This window comes from Thamnophis elegans, chromosome 1, assembly GCF_009769535.1.
Source record: "Thamnophis elegans isolate rThaEle1 chromosome 1, rThaEle1.pri, whole genome shotgun sequence".
NCBI lineage: Eukaryota > Metazoa > Chordata > Lepidosauria > Squamata > Colubridae > Thamnophis > Thamnophis elegans.
The window spans coordinates 122479002-122498794 of record NC_045541.1 but is presented as its reverse complement, the minus strand read 5'-3'; the positions used below and the strand labels follow the sequence as shown (position 1 = coordinate 122498794).

The following is a 19793-nucleotide window of genomic DNA, read 5'->3' as shown; positions in this document are numbered from 1 at the left end:
TCCCATGTCAGACATTAAACCTAGCTATATCAGAAAATTCATTGTAGTTTTGTTCAAGATACAGATAAATTACTAGGTTGTTTGTTCTGATCAAAATAATCTGTCCTTGCTATATCTTATTATGTGTGAGATAATAGATTGTGAACAATGAATGCATTTAATGTGGGGAGTGGTTTTTTTTTTGGAATATCACAGGCCACAGTGAATGGAATAATGATGAGTGGGGATAAACTTTTCTCCCTTGGTTCTTCACAAATGTACTTTTTTATAGTAGCTGATTCTATAGTGTTTTTGTACTTCCTATCTCAAATTAATGCAAATTTGTGACACTAGTTTTCACGAAGATTGAGGGGGGGACTGTATTCATTGAATCTTCAGCATTTGTAGGGGAACTGCAGCTTACAGGAATGGAAATTTTGGTCTAAGGCAGTTTATGGTAGTTTCTGATTTTCCTAACACAGATGAACTGGATTTTTTCAGTTATGATAAATATTTTCTATTCTTCACCCTAACCTACTGTAAATGAAAAGCAAAATGGGTTATGTTATAAATGGCCGAACATATCGAGCAAAAAGTAAAACAATCCTTTTATTATTTGACATTGTCAGTTCCAGCATTGCCAGATTTGCTAGACTAATTCTCAATTCCATTACGTTCATCATTTCAAAGATTGAACTTTACTAGGCAAAACACACATGGCCTAACCAAAAGGATCGTTCTTAAATGTATATAGTTCAAGTAATACAGAAAAGAAGAGAACTGCTAGCATAACTTGTAGCATTTATTTCATATCAAAATTCTGCATGCATCTCTGAGTATTTTATCTCTCTAGTTTCTTTTTTCCATACTCTTTTGTAGATATGAGGACTTAATAACCCCTTGAATTTATGTGAATATTTTTCTTCTTCCAACTGTTCACACATAATGGTGCAAGGGAGTGGATGTTATACATTAGATCACTCCAAACTCTTCTTTCATTTTATTTTCTTTGTCACATGTTGAACATTATTAGTGCTTCTCCGTAAGTATTTCTTATTTCTCATGCTTAATGCAGAATCCTGCCAATCCGGATTCTCTAAGTATACTGTGTAGCAGTAGGATGGAACCACTTCTGCTAAAAGTAGCACCAAGATTTCTGTGAAGCTGGGTGACTGAAATGCTTGGCAAGCAAATGGTTTTGGAAAATGATTCATTTGGAAAAGCAATTACCCCTTGTGAGCTTCGTTATACAATATATTACCAATATACAGTAAAGGGAGGATGACATTTGTGAAGCTGTATGGCAAATTTGTTCTGTGGAATTTTCTTAAATCTGTCCTCAGCTAATGTGAGCAATTAAAACATAGCAGTAGAGCATTATAACTATAACATGTAATTTTAAAATGAACAATTGGTTGCCATTTGATACAGATTGTCTCATTTCATCACCCACATTTCCTTTTGCGTTCTACATTTCACTGCATTCTCATATCCCATTTCTACAGGCTATTAAGCAGTGGAAGGGAAGCTCAGTTTAAGAGCAAAGGTAATGAAACAGGTAAAATCGTACAAAAGGAAAGTTAAATAGTTTCAGAACCATTGCAAAACTTGCTGGGAGAAATTTAACACATCTCACCCTTATGAGACCAATTATGCACATTTGAGATATCTAAGGGGCATTGAGAGAAGTATCCAAAACTTTAAAAAAAAATTAAACTGTGAAGATTTCATTTGTTATAGAGATCGGCCATTATTTGATTTTTGCAACATACTGTCTACAAAGTGTACTTTTAAAATTGAGTTAAGCAACAACAATCGAGTTGCCCTGCAGGCCTTATGAAAAATTAATGAAGTGGATGCAATTAATATCAAATAAACAAAACACGTAGCCTTTTTGATAGGTACAACTGTTCAACTCTACTGGGATATGTTTCTTAAAGACACTCTTATTAAACTAATTTACTTTTTAAAATTGCTTTTTAAAAATTGCTTACCTCTTCTGTACGATTCCTTTTATCATCATGAATAAAATTATATTATTTATTTAAATTAAAGGTTACCAAATCTGTTTCAAAAAGCCCAATCCAACAAGATCATTTCTATGCATTGATTTCATGATCCTTGTCTTTCCCTGTCATTACAGTGGATGAATGTAAAGCCCTATGTGACATAATTCCAATATTAGACTGGAAGGCGCATATGCACACATTGCAGAGCTGTGTATGAAGGATGCAAGTGAAGGACTGCTTTATAATAGATTGATTTCCTGTAGATACTATACATCACTCATGAATCAGATGATGTTAATATTTAACCGGCATGATCTGAGAAAAGCTTTTACATTTTATTTACATCTAACGGAAGGCTGGTCTCCAGGAGCAGCTCCTCTACTTCAGTGATTACATATTATAAAATTGTGATGGTTGAATGATCTTTTGAATAAAGGAAGCTCTTGTGCCGCCAAAGTAGAACGTCTTATCATGTCAAATTTTACACAGTATTAACTGTGCAGAAATGGTGACTAAAAGAAATACTGAAAAAAAATTGACACAGAGGAAAAAAGTTTGACTATGAAAATAAGAAATAAATAAATAAAAAAGAATAAAATCTAAATATTGTTCTAAACAAGTACTTAACAGAATCAAAAGGTGAACAAACTATAGAATATGAATGACATCAGAGAAACTCTCTAATAAGTATATCCTTCAAATTTATGCTGGAAATATGAACAAGAAGGAACATTTTTCATGTTTGGTGGATATTTTAAAAAGCCAGTTGTTGGGGACAAATACATAAACTAATTCAGAATACTACTGTAATGTACAATTGAAATCAAAGACTAATGGATAAACATCTGGAAAAAGTCATAGAACTTTGTTTTTATATATAACTATAGTGAGATTATTATATGCTTGAAAGTGGAAAGGGTCAGCACTACCAATGGAAGAATGGTTGGTGAAGATGATGGAATTTGTAGAGTTTGACTTCTTTGATTAGAGAAAAGACATATAGCTACATTTATTGCTGACCAGGAAACTCTTACAGACCTTTTGCATGAGATAGAAAAAATGAACTTTTGATGACTAGATAATATTAGATAACAGAAAAATGGTATGATGATTAGAACAATTTGATGATTGGTTTTGATAATTAGGAAATATTCGAGAATGAAAATGAATAATTGGGAGAATTATAAAAGAAAAGGTACTTTCTCGCAACCTGAGATATTGCAATGGTGATTTCTAAAATAATATTGCAAGCGGGATCATTTGTACATTGCTTCCATATCAGGCAAATGGGTAGCAATGAAATGTTAATACTTGACTCTTGAATTGGCTTGGACTCTGTTTTTGACTGTTTTAAATTTGGTTGCTTAAGATATTGATGCACTGCTATCAGCATGAAGGCTCAGCTGCCTACACATATCTAAGATAGGTCATCTTATAGACTATGTCTCTTCAGCATTTGGAAAAGCCACTCATGCTTTCTACACTAACAATAGTGTTGTTAATATTGTCCTATAACGATAATAATAATAGTTGTTTGTACATGATTCTGGAAGAGAAAAATACATTTTCTAAATGTTTGCTTTGGAAGTTAGTCATAGAATAATAGGCATCGTGTCAAAACAGATTCCCAGCAGACTATAATTAGGGAAATTCACATTCCATCAACAATCATGAAAAACCCCTCCCAATTATGTTAATAATTCAGTACTACACTTGCAATCAGATGCATTAATATTGTGTATTCCACAAAGACCACAAATTTAGAGTGTTTTACAGGCAGAGTGGGGGCTTTTGCATAGCTCTTAAGAAGAAAGTCAATACTTTAAGAAAACCAATTTACAAAATTTAATTTGAGATAAGGTTTTCATGAAAAAATAGAATAAGATAAAACAAGAGTTTTTCGTTGGATTATGCTTAGTAAATTAAATAATTTCATGATTTTAAAAAATTAAATCTAAATACAAAACTAGCCCTCATTATTAAAATTACTGCATGGGGATTTAGCCAATTGAAAAATCAATTAATAAAGCAAGAATAGAGAATCATAAAGTTATTTTAAATTTATCTTAAATTCAAAAACTAACAGTTCAGATGTATAAAAATATTTCGTGAATACACACACACACACACACACACACATACTACACACACACACACACAAGAATTTTTAGTCCATTCACTTTTGAAAAATCTGTTATTTTCCAATTCTAATAACACAAGCATACTTTATTTAAAAAGGACACACTTAAGAAACACTTTTTAAAGAGATATTCCTGTGTTAAAACTTCTCCAGTAGAGGGCGTAGGAGACAAAGGCTGTATTTCCAAAAAAGATTCTTTAAATTCTTTAGACACATTTGTAGCAAGACGCTTCTTTGATCTGGGTGCCATAATAAATAAACAAGTAAGCAGCGCTTCGCTCCCCTCTATTTCCAAAGAAAAAGAGTTTATTTTGTTAAGGAGCGGTCTGCAGGAAGATAAGCCCGGCTAAGTACATCCAGTAATCATCCACGGAGAGAAATCGCCATTTTGAAGTCTATTTAAACAAAGAAGTCTTTAAGACGAATGGTGCTGGTATTTAAGATAGTAATAAAAGCATAAATCTCACAGGGGTGGTACCCTCCCGTATCAAATCTAGCTTGAAAAAAACTTTGTTTTGTCCTGGGGGGGGCTAGCCTGTCTGGGGCTGCCAAAAAAAAAAAAAAGGCAGCTGAGAAGAACTGGCCGGAGATAAAAGCTCCGCTTCGGCTGGATCTAATCTCTTCCACAGCCAAAAAAAGAAAAAGGCTGTGGCTTACGAATAGACCCTAGTCTACGGAGCTACCCTCCCTGCCCCTTTCTTAGCCAAAAAGGGGTGCTATCTATGATCTTATTTAGATATACAGACCAGATCTCTGAGGAGCTCGGTGGAGCCCTCCTCGGCAACAGGCCACGCCCCGCACTTAAGAAACACTTGACTATGATTCCATTATATGCAAACTACACTGCAATATATCATATTCATGAATGTAACAATAGCAACTAAAGTATGAATAAAGCAATCATGCAACAAAATAGAGTCAGACTTGTAGAACACTCTGTTTATTAGATTTCCAGTGAATAAAACGTCAAAGGTCCAAGAGATGTTACCATCTTTTGCCGAGCTAACTGACTGATTGGGGCTCATAGTTGATGATCAAGGCATATACTTTCTTCTCAATACTTTCCCTGATTAGAAAAATGGACTACATGGACTACAATTTCTCTCAAATATTCCAAGTATTGGAGTGATCTTGAGACCTATGTTTTGCAGTTCACCTGGTTCTCTTCTATTAGCTCTGACTAATCTGGATGTTGAATAAGCACTACTATTGATTTTAATTGAAAAAGAGGAAAAGGAACCATTGATTTGCAAGAGAGTCATTAGTATTGCTAATATTTTTCAGAAGACTTAAGGGGATTAAACACATGTCACATAAAAGATTGCATGGTATGATTTTCAAACCAGAACTTTGGGAAAGTTCTATGCCATTTCCATATTAGCATATGAAGGTATAGTAGCCTTGCTTGCTGATACATGTCAAAGCTGATTTCAGCCCCCCTCCCTTTTTATCCTTTGGTGAAAGATCTGCTGAGCTATCTCCAGTTTTGATGGAAATCCTTATGCAAATAATGTTATAGTGAAAATAAAATCTCATGCCATACTTTGGTGTGGAAGGGATAAAGCAAGGAAACTGATAAACAGCAAGAGTGACAACATTCCAAAGGTCTTGAATAAGAATTTTTTATCAATAATTAAAATCCTTGCTTACTACCCACTCATGTAGGCTAAAGAGAGTTATTTCACTTTATGTCAATAAAAAGAGTTTGGACCACTTGGGATTTAAAAAAAATGTGTGAAAGTATTATTTCAATTTGGAAATTATAAATCAACAAAAATTATAAGTAATAAGACTTCTTAGAACGTATCAAGGCGGTGTTTTTAAAATTGTCTACCCATTATGAAATGTTCCAAATGTATCAAACAAACTGGAAAATTTAAACAATCAGAATCCTTGAGTTGAAAGATCCTTCAGAGGTTATTTTAGTAGAACTCTGTCTACTTAGTTCAGATATTGTTTTTACGCGCAGTTAAGAATTGGAGTGAAATGTGAATTGGATCACAGTCTTGGTTGTTGACTAAACATAATCACCCACACTGCACTGAAACAGTGTCTATCTATTCATTCAGTTGAGATGGCAAACGTTGAATCTTTGCTCGTTGCTCTCTTTTAATCATGGAATACTTCTGCAGCCATCCTCAGTTGTGAATCTAGTCATGTTTTTATTACATGACATTCCCTCTATGGATAGGATTAAAGTTTTCTGCTTCAGTTTGTGAAACTCTTTGCAATGTTCCTTCAAAGACAGTTTGTGCCATAGAAGATTTCACAGCAGTTCAGAGTTACAAACTACACCAGAGATTAAGCAAGTATTTCATCACATTGCCTTCTATTCTGCTGATTTCTCTACAAAGAATAGGATTAGTAATTTATATCTTTCTATATTTTTGTATAATGAGTATGAACAAGGCTTCCTAAAGTCTTAATAGCGAGAAGGTACACATGCTGAGAAATAACCTAATTTGCCTGGTTGGCATAGGGAAATCATTTGATTTATATGTAAATGAGAATATGGAAATAAATAGTCATAATTTATGCTAAAGCCTTCTAGAAGCATTAAAATATCGTATGAAGTGTATATATATGTCAGCTTAATCTAATCCTCAAGAATTTACCATACCCTGTGCTTTCAACACAAAGCCTATAATGCCCTCATTTGGTAGGTGAAATTGTTACACAGAAGTTCACCATTAGGATCATACTTGCTTTAATACAATTTTATATTTCATCTTTGGCTGACAGAAAGCTATCTTTCTCCTGTTTGAGCACAAATCTTTACCTTTCTGACATCAGTAACATTAGCTAAAATGTAATCTGTTGCAGCACAGAGAGAATCCATAATTTTAGATGTTGTGTTTATGAGCTGCAATGGGCTGTTCTGATTTATTAATTTTTGGCTCAATAAACTATGAAATTCTTTTTGACAAAAAAGGGAAAATTCATGGTTTTAATTAGCAACTATTTGAGATTTGCAACAGAATTTCTTTTTTCTTCCATTCTCAATAACTTCCGTATCTACTTAGCTAATTGTCTATTAGCCCCTACATGCAGTGAAGTGATTGGACTGCTGGAATTCAATCAACTTCTGCAAGGGTAAATTTGGTTCAAAGGACAAATAAAGATACTGTATATTTCTTTATTTGTTCATTACTACATTAAAATAAATCTAATGCAAACTACAGACCTTTTAATAAATGAAGATATTTGACCATGAGGAAAGTTTCAATGGATAAACTAAATATGCTGTAAATATGATTTGAAATGTTATCTCTCTATTTAAGAAAAAAATGTTTTGCTTATAAATATTAGTATCACTTGCCCCATGTTTCTTGCTCTATCTATGAGATCGAGTCAGGTGCTATAATTCTAATCAAATATGTTGAGGTACTTGAATGTTCTTATTTATTAACCAGCTAAAGTCAGGTAATATAGTGGCTCAAGAAGATTTATAAGATTTTGCTGTCATTGTTAAATTATGACAGCAAAATCAGGAATTGTTTCTGATCAACACCAAACATCTAAAGTTCTGCTAGTTATGTTCTTAAGATGTTCTGAGACTACCAATCACATATTGAACAATTGATATGGATTTTCCTGTTTTACCATGAATGACTTTGGCTGATATAACATTTGACCAGCTGTTAAACACATTTTTGTTTCTTTTAAATCACTCTCTGTGCTAATCACAAAAGACTAACACAATAGAATTATAAAGTGCACTTATAAAAAATAAACAACGGAACAGTAGAACAGATTATGTATAAATGTGGTATCAAACTATTAAATGCCTAAACAAACAAGTTTTTATTTGGCACCAACACCATAGGCACACAAGTGAAGGCAGAATTTCTACAAAAACCTTCTCTAATGTTCCCTTCCAGCAAACCATGCAAATTCACTTTTGAAAAAAGTTAATCACTCTGCTGGAACAATCATGGATTGGTAAACCAAGCAAAATTGGCAGAAGGCCCTCTGTGTTATTTGTATCTTTGTTTATTTAACAAGTTTCTACCCCTGCAATAAAAATTATTCTGGTGGCTGATACAGAATTATGTGGGCTTTAAGTGACAATGCTGAATATAAATATTCCTCCAAATTTTCTGCTTCTAAGATTGGGATATATAAAATTACTGGACCAAAGTTATTGTAAACACAAATTAAATAAAATTAAAGAATTTTTCTAAACCCTTTCAAAGACTCTGAAGAAGAGAACAAACAATTTAGTCTAAAAGCATATTCTATTTGTTTTTTAAAACAAACTATTGTGCAACAAATAATGGCCTGTCAGGTTATATCTTAATTCCTTCTTTCATGCACTAGCTGTGTTCATTTCATGTCACAAGTTTATTCCATCCTGTTTTTATATTTTAAATCTATTAAGCAACGTCAACTTGAATTTCCCCTGAATAATGCTGCAGGTTAGATATAAAAATAGGACGGTACAATCTTTGAGGGGTAACATTTATGTCAGTTAATTAATATGGATAGTTGAGCTTTACATCTATCTCTTTTTCATGTTTGCACATTTGGGAATTATCAGTGCCTGAGCTATATCCACAGAGTCATAATGCTCTATAGAGATTTGAAAGACAAGACACTGAAAATTGCAAAAAAAAAAATTCTGCACAGAACCTGGGTACAAGGGGTTTCCCACAGCGATACTGGTTTCCAGCCTATATTCAAAAATAAATTAGTAGGTTTTTGCTAAATTACATACGTATATTCTGCATTTGCCAAGTCTGCAGTCATAGAGTAATTTAGTTCCAAAGCTGCATTCTGGACAAAAGCATACTATTTATGGTATTGGATATAGTTTTAGTTTTTTTAGTTTTATTTGTCATTTATAGGCCGCCCTTTTCCCTGAGGGGACTCAGGGCGGCTTACAATTCGTAGGAAGGAGTGCAAGACAAAACATAAAATATGTGAATAAAATAAAATAAAACAGTAAAACACAACATTCATTCAACATTCGGGTGGGGCGGATTAGGATCTTATCCCCAGGCCTGACGGGATAGCCAGATCTTAAGGGCTATGCGGAAGGTCTGGACGGTGGTGAGGGTACGAATCTCCACGGGGAGATCGTTCCAAAGGGTCGGAGCTGCTACTGAGAAGGCTCTCCTCTGCGTAGTCGCCAGTCGGCACTGACTGGCGGATGGAATTCGGAGGAGGCCTAATCTGTGCAATCTGATGGGTTGAAGGGAGGTAATCGGCAGAAGGCGGTCTCTCAAGTACTCAGATCCACTACCATGGAGGGCTTTATGGATGGTAAGTAGCACCTTGAAGCGCACCTGGAGATCAACAGGTAGCCAGCGCAGCTCGCGGAGGATAGTGTTATGTGAGCGAATATATATCGTATTCTGAAATACTGAGAATTTTAAAAGATTCTGTCTACATCAGCATGGGTGCTTTCCAATTATACGGATTTCAACTTCCAAAATGATCAGCAATGGCCAGACTAGCTGGGAAAACTAAGAATTTAAGTACACACATCTGGAAGAAGGCCAAGTTGGAAAACGCTGCTTAACTTACACAAATTCTACTGATATAGTAGGCTATTTGACCCACCAGAAGTTATAATAATTTCAAAATTAATATGTGTATCATACTGCTATTATTTTTATCTTTTTATTTTCCACACAAATCCATAAAAATCAGTTTTGGTTCAATGAGATGTTGCATGTGCGCAAATGAAACAATACATTAATACTTGTGCTGAATCCTCTTTGTTGAAGACAAATGCTTGGAATGAGTGCAGTTTGATGTCTAATTATTGCATAGGTAAAATGAATTATAACACCTAAAGATATTACAGAAGTATCTATATTATTAATCACAATTTAAAGTTACATAAACCTTATTTAAATACTATAAAACCAATAGTGGTAACATATTACTCCCATTAAGCTCTGTCCCCAGCAAATCATTTGAACCATATTCAATGCAAATGATGCAATCATAGATATATACATGGTTTAGATTCCACTGAACAAGAACCTTGTTGCATAAGGATACTGGCTCATGGGATAATACAATATTATTGTACATGCAAAATCTTTTCCCCAAGATATACCTATCCAGAAAATGTCAGCAGGATGCTAACATTTTTTCAGTAACACTGATAGGAAAGCAGATATTGAGAGAGCTCATAAAATAACCTGGACAGGGCTGCAGTCTTAATGTTTGAAACACTATATTTGAGCAACATCTAAAAAAAACCTGTTGTCAAATGTGCTATTTGAAGAATTTGAAATAATAATAATAATAATAATAATAATAATAATAATAAATAAATAAATAAATAAATAAATAAATAAATAAATAACACAAAACAAAGACAAAACCACTTCATTATATGACATTTTCCCAGGGTACTTAAAATATATATGTGAAAGACTTACCTGTTTTCAGTGCTTCCCTTTTGACAATATTTGTTCGGAAAAATATTCTAAAACTTAATGGAGTTATGTCACCGTATTTTGACATCTTCTCCACAACTTGCTTAAACATTTCCACCATACCATGCAGGATTTCATCTAAATTGATTGTAGAAGATGATGATGAAGTCAGAGTTAAAGATATAGTAACAGCAGTAGCACATGTTGGATAGGACTGCATAGCTTCACATCTAATTTGGCAGTTTTCCAATGACCTCATCTGTGTAAGTTTCTGCCTCTGTTGTTGTTCATCTACTACTGCAATGACATGCCACTCAATAGAAGCAGCTCTTGGAAGAAAAGGTACCACAGCCACAACTAGTTCTCCATGTATTGAAGGCATGTCATTATTTATATCTTCCTCTTTTGTCTGGAAATAAACAGACCACACAAACATTAGAAAATATCATTGTTTAAAGGTGTATACACAGTATATGTACATGCACATATAAACACATACATAGAGGGAAAAAATATAAAGATTTAACATATAAGGACTGGCAAGCTGTGCATTTCATAGTATAGATCAAACAAAAACACATGAAATAACATTTTATTATAGCTGAACAAAATAAGATAAAAAAGAGAAAGAGACAAAAATGTATTTCATAAGAAGAAAATAATTCAGAATTATTTTTATCCTGTTTCCCTGAAAATAGGACCTCTCCGGATAATAAGCCCAATCAGGCTTTTGAGCACATGCACTAAAATAAGTCCTCCCTCAAAATATTGCAATACAGTAGCCATGAGGTGACCACGCTCACTGCCACCTGCACCTCAAAAATAATAAGATCTCCCCAAAAATAAGGTCAAATACTTATTTCAGGGGTCAAAAGAAAATAAGACCCTGTCTTATTTTTGGGGAAACACAATAGACACTAATTTAATGTGGATTATATTAAATAATGATATATCTTTCTGTTACATTGTTAGAGAGTTCATAAACAGAAAGCTTATGATGGCTAGAAGTGCAAATCAGAGAGGATCATTTTGTAAACCAGATTGGATACAACCATCTAGCCAATACAAGAAATGGTCTCATGTTATTCATTATAACAAAAGAGCAAATAAAAAATCTCAGAAACGCAAAAAACATACATACAGAACTATATTATTAACCTTTGTAGGAAGCCAATCTTCATCCTAACTAAGGCTGCTTTTTTCTAAGCCCATGACTTTCCTTGAAAATATAGAATTTATAGAAAAAAGTGATTGCAGTCATCTGGGAACACTTATTATTGACCCAAGGTTGTAAATTTGGGGTTGCAGAATAGAATTTATGCAATACGCTGGTGGTATAACTTAGCCTCTTCACAGAATAGTAGCACAGGGACATAAAAACTATTTCCTGTTTCCTACATCACCACAGCAGAAATTCCTTTGTGTTTATCTTCCCAGGGTGTTGATTCAGCCAGTTGTGGTGGGACTTTTCTTGTTCCAAAATCACTTTGATTTCACTGGCTCTTGATAACTGATGCTTATTCCAGTTCTTCCTCCCAGAGAGGTTTGCTATTCATATAGTATGCTTCTTTTTCATTTCCTAACTGCTCTAGAACTAATAAAGGAGTTTAAGATTAAAATAAGAGGTTCTTGGTGGTCTCTGAGCTTGCTTGTTTTCTTGCAGATGTTTCATTACTCTAACTAGGTAACATCATTAGTACTGCTTGCTGTCAGTTGATATTCTGGTGTTTGCCTGTATGGATGGGGGCAGTCTTGGGGATTCTTTGGTTGGGCTGTTTACTGATGGCTCTTTGGCAGTTTCTTGATTGGGGTATTGCTTACTTGGTTGTTGGTCTAAAGTTGACCTTGGAATTAATCTATGCTGATCTGAGTGGTGATTACTAGAACTGGTTTAGAATTCATTTCAACTACTCCCACAGTAGTATTACCAAGGAAGCTCTCAGGTTGATTTTTTTTTTTTTTTTGGTCATAGTTGGTGAACATTCTTATCTCCTGCACTTGTTTCTTTTTTAAAATAGTGTTATTTTTGTTTAGTTAAGCTTTTAATTTGCTGACTAATTTCTTATAAGTTGTGATTGGTTTTGTTTTTATCTTGAATACCTTTCTAAATCCAAAGAGAAAAGAAGAGGAGAAGCAGAAGAAGTAGCCTAGACACAATTAAGAATTGATGATTGGTTCCAGACTCAGACTGCATGTTAGTAAGTGTAAAAGATTTACTTTTCTTAAACAACCACCTTGAACTTCTGGTTACAGTTTATAAGGTAAAGGTAAAAGCAGAAAATAAAAGTTAATAGGATATACCTGCCTCTCTCTGGCTCTGCAAGAAATGTTTTTGCTGAATCAACAAAGTAAGTAAAAAAATTATAGTGCTCGTAATACTCTGCATTTCAGACCTGAATTCATGGCATATCAGCATTTTATTGATGACATAGTTTCTTTAGCAAAATTGAACTCTTTTCTATATCTTTTAGAATATTCCCCATTTCAGTAGATAAGAAAATTAGCTGAATTCACTCCACTGAGATAAATTAAGTTGCGTCATGATAGATTTACAACTCAAATTATTCTCATTATCCAATACAATGCAACACATATATTCAAATGTGGCTTTTCGTAAAAAAACAGCAAAATCAGAAATTTATTTGCACTAGTTGCTGTGTATCCCAATTTGTCCAGTGTGTTTATAAAGATGACATTTCTTCCAAACTCCAGAGACATTATATTTACATTTAATACCTGCATAATCCCATCTATGCTCATGAAAATGGGAAACTACCTGGTTTCTCTTCAAATTTCTCCTAGCTAAGTTTCCAAAGAACTGACCAATAAGCCTTTATTAGTGTCTACTTATGTTGGGCTCACTGCTAATTTAGGATTTTTAGGATTTTATTTATGATTTATAGGCCGCCCTTTTCCCTGAGGGGACTCAGGGCGGCTTACAATACATGGGAAGGGGGGTGCAAAACAAAAACATAAGACAGTGCATAAATAAAAAATAAAACAATAAAACGCAACTTTCATTCAACATTCGGGTGGGGCGAATTAGAATCTTATCCCCAGGCCTGACGGGATAGCCAGATCCTAAGGGCTGTGCGGAAGGTCTGGACGGTGGTGAGGGTGCGAATCTCCACGGGGAGGTCGTTCCAAAGGGTCGGAGCTGCTACTGAGAAGGCTCTCCTCCGCGTAGTCGCCAGTCGGCACTGACTGGCGGATGGAACTCGGAGGAGGCCTAATCTGTGCGATCTAATCGGTCAAAGGGAGGTAATCGGCAGGAGGCGGTCTCTCAAGTACTCAGATCCACTACCATGGAGAGATTTATGGATGGTAAGTAGCACCTTGAAGCGCACCCGGAGATCAACAGGTAGCCAGCGCAGCTCGCGGAGGATAGGTGTTATGTGGGCGAACCGCGGTGCGGCCACAATCACTCGCGCGGCCGCATTCTGGACTAGCTGAAGTCGCCGGATGCTCTTCAAGGGCAGCCCCATGTAGAGCACATTGCAGTATTCCAGCCTAGAGATCACAAGGGCTCGAGTGACTGTTGTGAGGCCCTCCCGGTTCAGGTAGGGTCGCAACTGGCGCACCAGGCGAACCTGGGCAAATGCCCCCCTGGTCACAGCCGACAAATGATGGTCGAAAGTCAGCTGTGGGTCCAGGAGGACTCCCAAGTTGCGAACCCTATCTGAGGGGTGTAAAATTTGACCCCCCAGCCTGAGCGATGGAACACTGGCCAAATTATTGGGAGGAAAAAACAACAGCCACTCGGTCTTGTCTGGGTTGAGTACCAGTTTGTTAGCTCTCATCCAGTTCTTAACGGCCTCAAGACCCTGGTTCATCACGTCCACCGCTTCATTGAGTTGGCACGGGGCGGACAGATACAGCTGAGTATCGTCCGCGTATTGGTGGTATTTTATCCCGTGCCTCCGAATGATCTCGCCCAGCGGTTTCATGTAAATGTTAAATAGTAGGGGTGATAAGACCGAACCCTGCGGCACCCCATATGTTAGGGGCCTCGGGGATGATCTCTGCCCCCCAACCAACACCAACTGCGACCTGTCCGAGAGGTAGGAGGAGAACCACTGCAAAACAGTGCCTCCCACCCCCACCTCCCGCAGTCGTCGCAGAAGGATACCATGGTCGATGGTATCGAAAGCCGCCAAGAGGTCAAGGAGAACCAGGATGGACGCATGGCCTCCATCCCTGGCTCTCCAGAGATCATCGGTCAATGCGACCAAAGCGGTTTCTGTGCTGTAACCAGGTCTGAAGCCGGACTGGAAGGGGTCAAGATAGCTAGCTTCCTCCAAGGACCGTTGAAGCTGGAAGGCTAAGAGAAGAACTGGAGGAAAAGATACAGGTAAGAGCTTGGCTTCTGTCCCAGAGAGGCTGACCTAGGAAGGCAAAAAACAGAATCCCTGCCAGGATGAATTAATTCCCTTCTGTTCCCTTCTATATACTCTTAAATACAGAACTCTTTTGTCTTGCTACCCAGGAATGGTCAAGTTTTTGTTCTTCACAGTTACAGAGTTAAGGCAGGATTTAGCTAGCTTGCTTCCCAATGGCTTTACAATTATATCCTGATCATACTCCTTTTTCTTAACATCCCAATAAGTGAATTAAATCTTGGTTTGATACAAAGTATGTCTCACAAAAGTTTTTAAAGTTATGCCTAGCTTATTAAAAATGTCCATAGCTACAACAATAATTCTTCAAGTGAAAACTTCCATTCACTAAAAAGTTATATGTTACAGAAAACAAACTTTGTTATGTGAAGATAGTTGCATGTTTGATATCCAGTTACTCAGTTCCCAGCTAGATTTAATTCTACTAATGTTAACATGCTAATTACCAATTATTGGGACAAATATTCCATGACTTACTCAATATACATCTAGGTGATGATCTATATACTCGTTAATAGATACCGATTTCTGAATGGCCCTCAGTTTCACTCCTAGAAATCCAAATATTCATACTTCAGTTGAAACATCAAAGCTTCTAGCAAAGACTTAATATTATCAGAATTTCTAAAAATAAATGTTTGATGGGCATCCACATTAGCACTTCTTTTCATCCTTGGAAATAATTCCTTGCATGTTCAAAAGCATTGGCTTAGTTGTGTCATTGTCCCAATATATAAAATGTTACAAGAGTGACCATGCTAATTATCAACAATTATTTATAGCTAATAAGCAAACTATGTGCTGTTGTTTTGATATAAATTATTGGATTTGATCCTATCAGAAATGCATTTTAAAAAACCAAATCTCTTAAAGAAATCTCAGACACAATTTCAATAGAAAACAGCTGATTTATATGTCATCAAGATTTTCAACAATGTCTTCTTTGACATAAATGGGGACATTAAAAAATAATAACAATGTATTAATCCAGTGAGTAATTTAGGGGAGGGATGTCTCTGTAATTATTTCATGGATAGCAATTACTATTGAGGTGCTTATCTGCATCTATGCCTGCTATATTTCATTTCTCTCAACTTAATAGTTAATTCCCAGTTCATTGTTCACTTGCAATTCATAATTAATGTGCTATAAATCTAATGATATAGACATTAACATGATTTGACCTAATATCAAATCATTATATTAGATTGCCCAGAAGAGATATTATAAAAAGTAGACTGGCCTAACCTAGAACCAGTGAAGAAAAGATTAAAAGTTGTTTTTCAATACACACAACTAAAAAGATTAAAAAAAAATCCAGGGAAGAAATGGTGAACCAAGGATGGCTCTGCTAAAAGTACAGACAGTCCTCAACTTACAACCACAATTGAGCCAAAATTTTTGGTTGTGAAATGAGAAATGAGTTCTGCGCCATTTTACAACCTTCTCACCACAGTTGTTAAGAGAATCATTGCAGTTGATAAATTAGTAACATGGTTCTTAAGTGAATCTGGCTCCCCCATTGATTTTGCTTGTCAGAAGTTTGTAAAAGAGGATCACATGATCTTGGGACACAACAATAGTCATAAGTGTGAACCAGGTGCCAAGTATCTGAATTCTGATCACATGATCATGGGGCTGCTACAAAGATCATATGAAAAATGGTCATAAGTCAATTTTTTTCAGTGCCGTTATCAGTCATTCCTGTTTAGACAAGGAGAGGACATAAGATTGCCCACAAGTGCTCCTGATAGTTCCTCTTGCTCCTCATGGGAACTGAAAGACTGGGCTCCACATATCTATGGCAGATTTCAAGAAGGGTGCAAGACAGTGGTAACTGGAAGGATTACATCTACCGAAGATGAGGGAAAGCCAGTTTTAGTCATCAGCACCTTTATGGATACTGGGTTCACATACTTTCTTTTCTAATAGGTTTCAAAAATTGCTTATTAACTGATTTTCATCTATTAGAAATTTTTGAGCAGACCAGGTGAGTTTCTTTCAATCCTTAGTGAAATATGTTTTAAATATTTCAAGGAATTGTTTTCCCCAATGAACAGGAAGATAGTGATTAGAACTTTAATTTTGAAAATTACAAATTGACAATGGGTCCAGATGGATTTGAAATAAGGTATGGGAATTAATTATAGGAACCCTTGCTGTGGGCAATTGGTTTTGTTTTGATTTCTCTTAAAAATACATGATAGGCGGGAACTTTGAGGATTGGATACTAAATGGAATCAGAACAAACTATAAAGATTACAATAAAAAATACTTAATTTGATTTATTAATACAGAATGGAACAAAGTATTTTAACATTTGATGGTATTTTTCAAACAGTGGATGCACAAACTAATGTTAAGAATGTCTGCCATTAGAGATACATACAGTCCTTGACTTATGATCACAATTGACCCCACAATTTTAGTTAAGTCAGACAATTGTTAAGTGAATTTTGCCTCATTTTACAACCTTATTTGTCACAGTTGTTAAGTGAATCTCTGCAGCTTTTAAATTTGTAACATGGATGTACAATAAATGCTTGCCAAAAAGTAAGAAAAGGTAATCCTGGGACACTGCAAATTTCATAAATATGAATCAGTTGCCAAGCATCTGAATTTTGATCATGTGACCATGGATATGCTGTCATGTGACCATGGGTATGTTGTGTGAAAAATGGTCATAAGTCACTTTTTCGGTGCCATTGTAACTTTTAACTGCCACTAAATGAACTGTTGTAAGTCGAGGACTCCCTGTAGAATGTATTTAAAAGATGTTATTGAAGAGGAACATTTACTTGATAAGACCAAGACTAAAAGGGAATTTATAAATGATAGGCTATAAGAATTATATGGAAAAACATGCTACACTGGATAATAAACCAGCTGATATCTTAATCATTTAAACGGATATACAAACAGATACACAAACGGATATACAAATAACAAACCAAAAAAGTGATCTGGAAAACTTTCCTATATTAGATCTGAAAAGAGGCTTGTTAATGTTCTAAAGAACTTTGTGAGAAGGGAGAAATAAATAACTTCTAGGTCATTATTCGACGGATGCTCCCACTCCTATACATTACACAAACTGGGCTCTGCATATCTATAGCAGAGAAGGTGGAACAGCCCCCACCAACAGCCACCTCTTGTGAATGTCACTGAGTGCCTTCTAATCCCATGATTGTCCTTTCTCCTTATTATAATTCTTGCCTTCCTATGCTCTGATTGTGTTCCACATCTAATGGACATCTTAATGTATAGCACTTGACTGGAGCCAGATCTTCATTTCTCTTTTATTATGAAGAGTTCATTTGTAAATATGTACATTTTCTAAACCAAGGATCAGCCATCAGTGGATAGGTTGAATAGATGGCTGGCAATTCTGGAATACCCCTCCCCTCCATGCTAATTTACACAATGATCTTTTCAAAGGAATTAAAGATCCAGATTGTTAAAATGGAAATACAGAGAGCCATTGGTTAGAATGCAGCATTGCAGTCCAACTCTGCCCACTGCCAGGAGTTCGATCTTGAATGGCTCAAGGTTGATTCAGTCTTCCAAGGTTGGTAAAATGGGGATCCAGACCAGAGGTTGGTTCCTACTGGTTCAGCCAAACAGATAGTGGTATGCCGGCCTAGGTCGTAGAACCGGCAGTGACCCAGGCTGGCCATGCTTCTGAACCGATTCCCCAGTCGCCACCATCTTTTTTTTTTAGTTCTGCACATGAGCAAAACAATTTCCATTGAATTGTGCATGCACACACAGCGCACTTCCAGCCTGTGCACAAGCGAACCAGCAATAACACCGGCTGAAACCCACCCCTGACCCAGACTGTTGGAGGCAATATGCTACCTCTGTAAACTGTTTACAATAATTATTGTTATTGCTGATGTAAAAGAGGCTTATTTGATCAAGTTTAAAATAGATACGCTATTTCTGGTAACCCTTAATTACCTTTTGCTGATCAGATTGAACAGGCTTTAATGAGTTGTTTACAGATAAAAAAATGACATATGAGAGAAAATTTAAGAGGAGGTCACAAACGTTGTTTATTCTTGTTATGATGAAGGAAGGGATAAGTCATTTCTTTCTATATTTCTTTTTTTATTTACCATATTTTTTTCCTTGTTCTTTTCTGCACTTTCTAATTTTTCTTTTTTTTTTTAAGTTTGTAATACTGTTTGTCTTTTTAATTGCAATCTTTAATAAACATCTTCAGGATTTAAGCAAATAGGTTTTTTAACAACTCTACCAACAATGGAGCTAAATATATAGTTCTGTATATTTCATCGAAGTATTTTGTTTTAAAATAGTCCTCCTATTTCTTAATAAACCACATAATAAGCAATGCTAGTATTAGTGACTGCAGCTTTCTTTGCCTGGGTCTCTACTGGTAACAACTTTTTTCCTAGCAATTTGCTTACACTGCAGTTCAAAATAGTAAATACTATATGCTGGCTGACCTTTGAATGGAAAAATAATTACAAGTTAAAATAGTAATTTTATCTGAAGTCGATAAGGCCATAACATTCTCTCTGCCTTCAATTTACAGGCTAAATTTTCAGCCACTCTGTCGTGACTTCAAGAGGAAGGAATAATGACAGGTTACAGGCACTTTATTTCAAAATTTGCTCACAAAATTATTGACAATCATTTTCAGCGTCACACAAAAAAAGTCTCTGTTGCTTGACCCTTGTGAGCTGTTTACATGAAAAAATGCACTTACATCTATATTAACAATAGTTAAGTCTAATTCCCCATCAAAACTTACAGCAATTTCTTTAGCATGCTTGTGCTTGATATCAGAACAAAAATAGGGATAATTTGCCTCAAATTGCAGTCACTTCAGTCATAATAAAATCTCACT

General features: G+C 35.6%; 1 protein-coding gene across 2 annotated transcripts in view; it reads right to left on the bottom strand.

Annotated features, from left to right (window-relative positions):
- Positions 1-19793, bottom strand: part of DPH6 (diphthamine biosynthesis 6) — a 213762-nt gene that overhangs the window by 26256 nt on the left and 167713 nt on the right. For both annotated transcript variants that reach the window (XM_032230016.1, XM_032230024.1), the window contains one exon: positions 10527-10932. In XM_032230016.1, coding sequence (XP_032085907.1) covers positions 10527-10932 — 406 coding nt within the window. The remainder of the gene's footprint in view (positions 1-10526; positions 10933-19793) is intronic.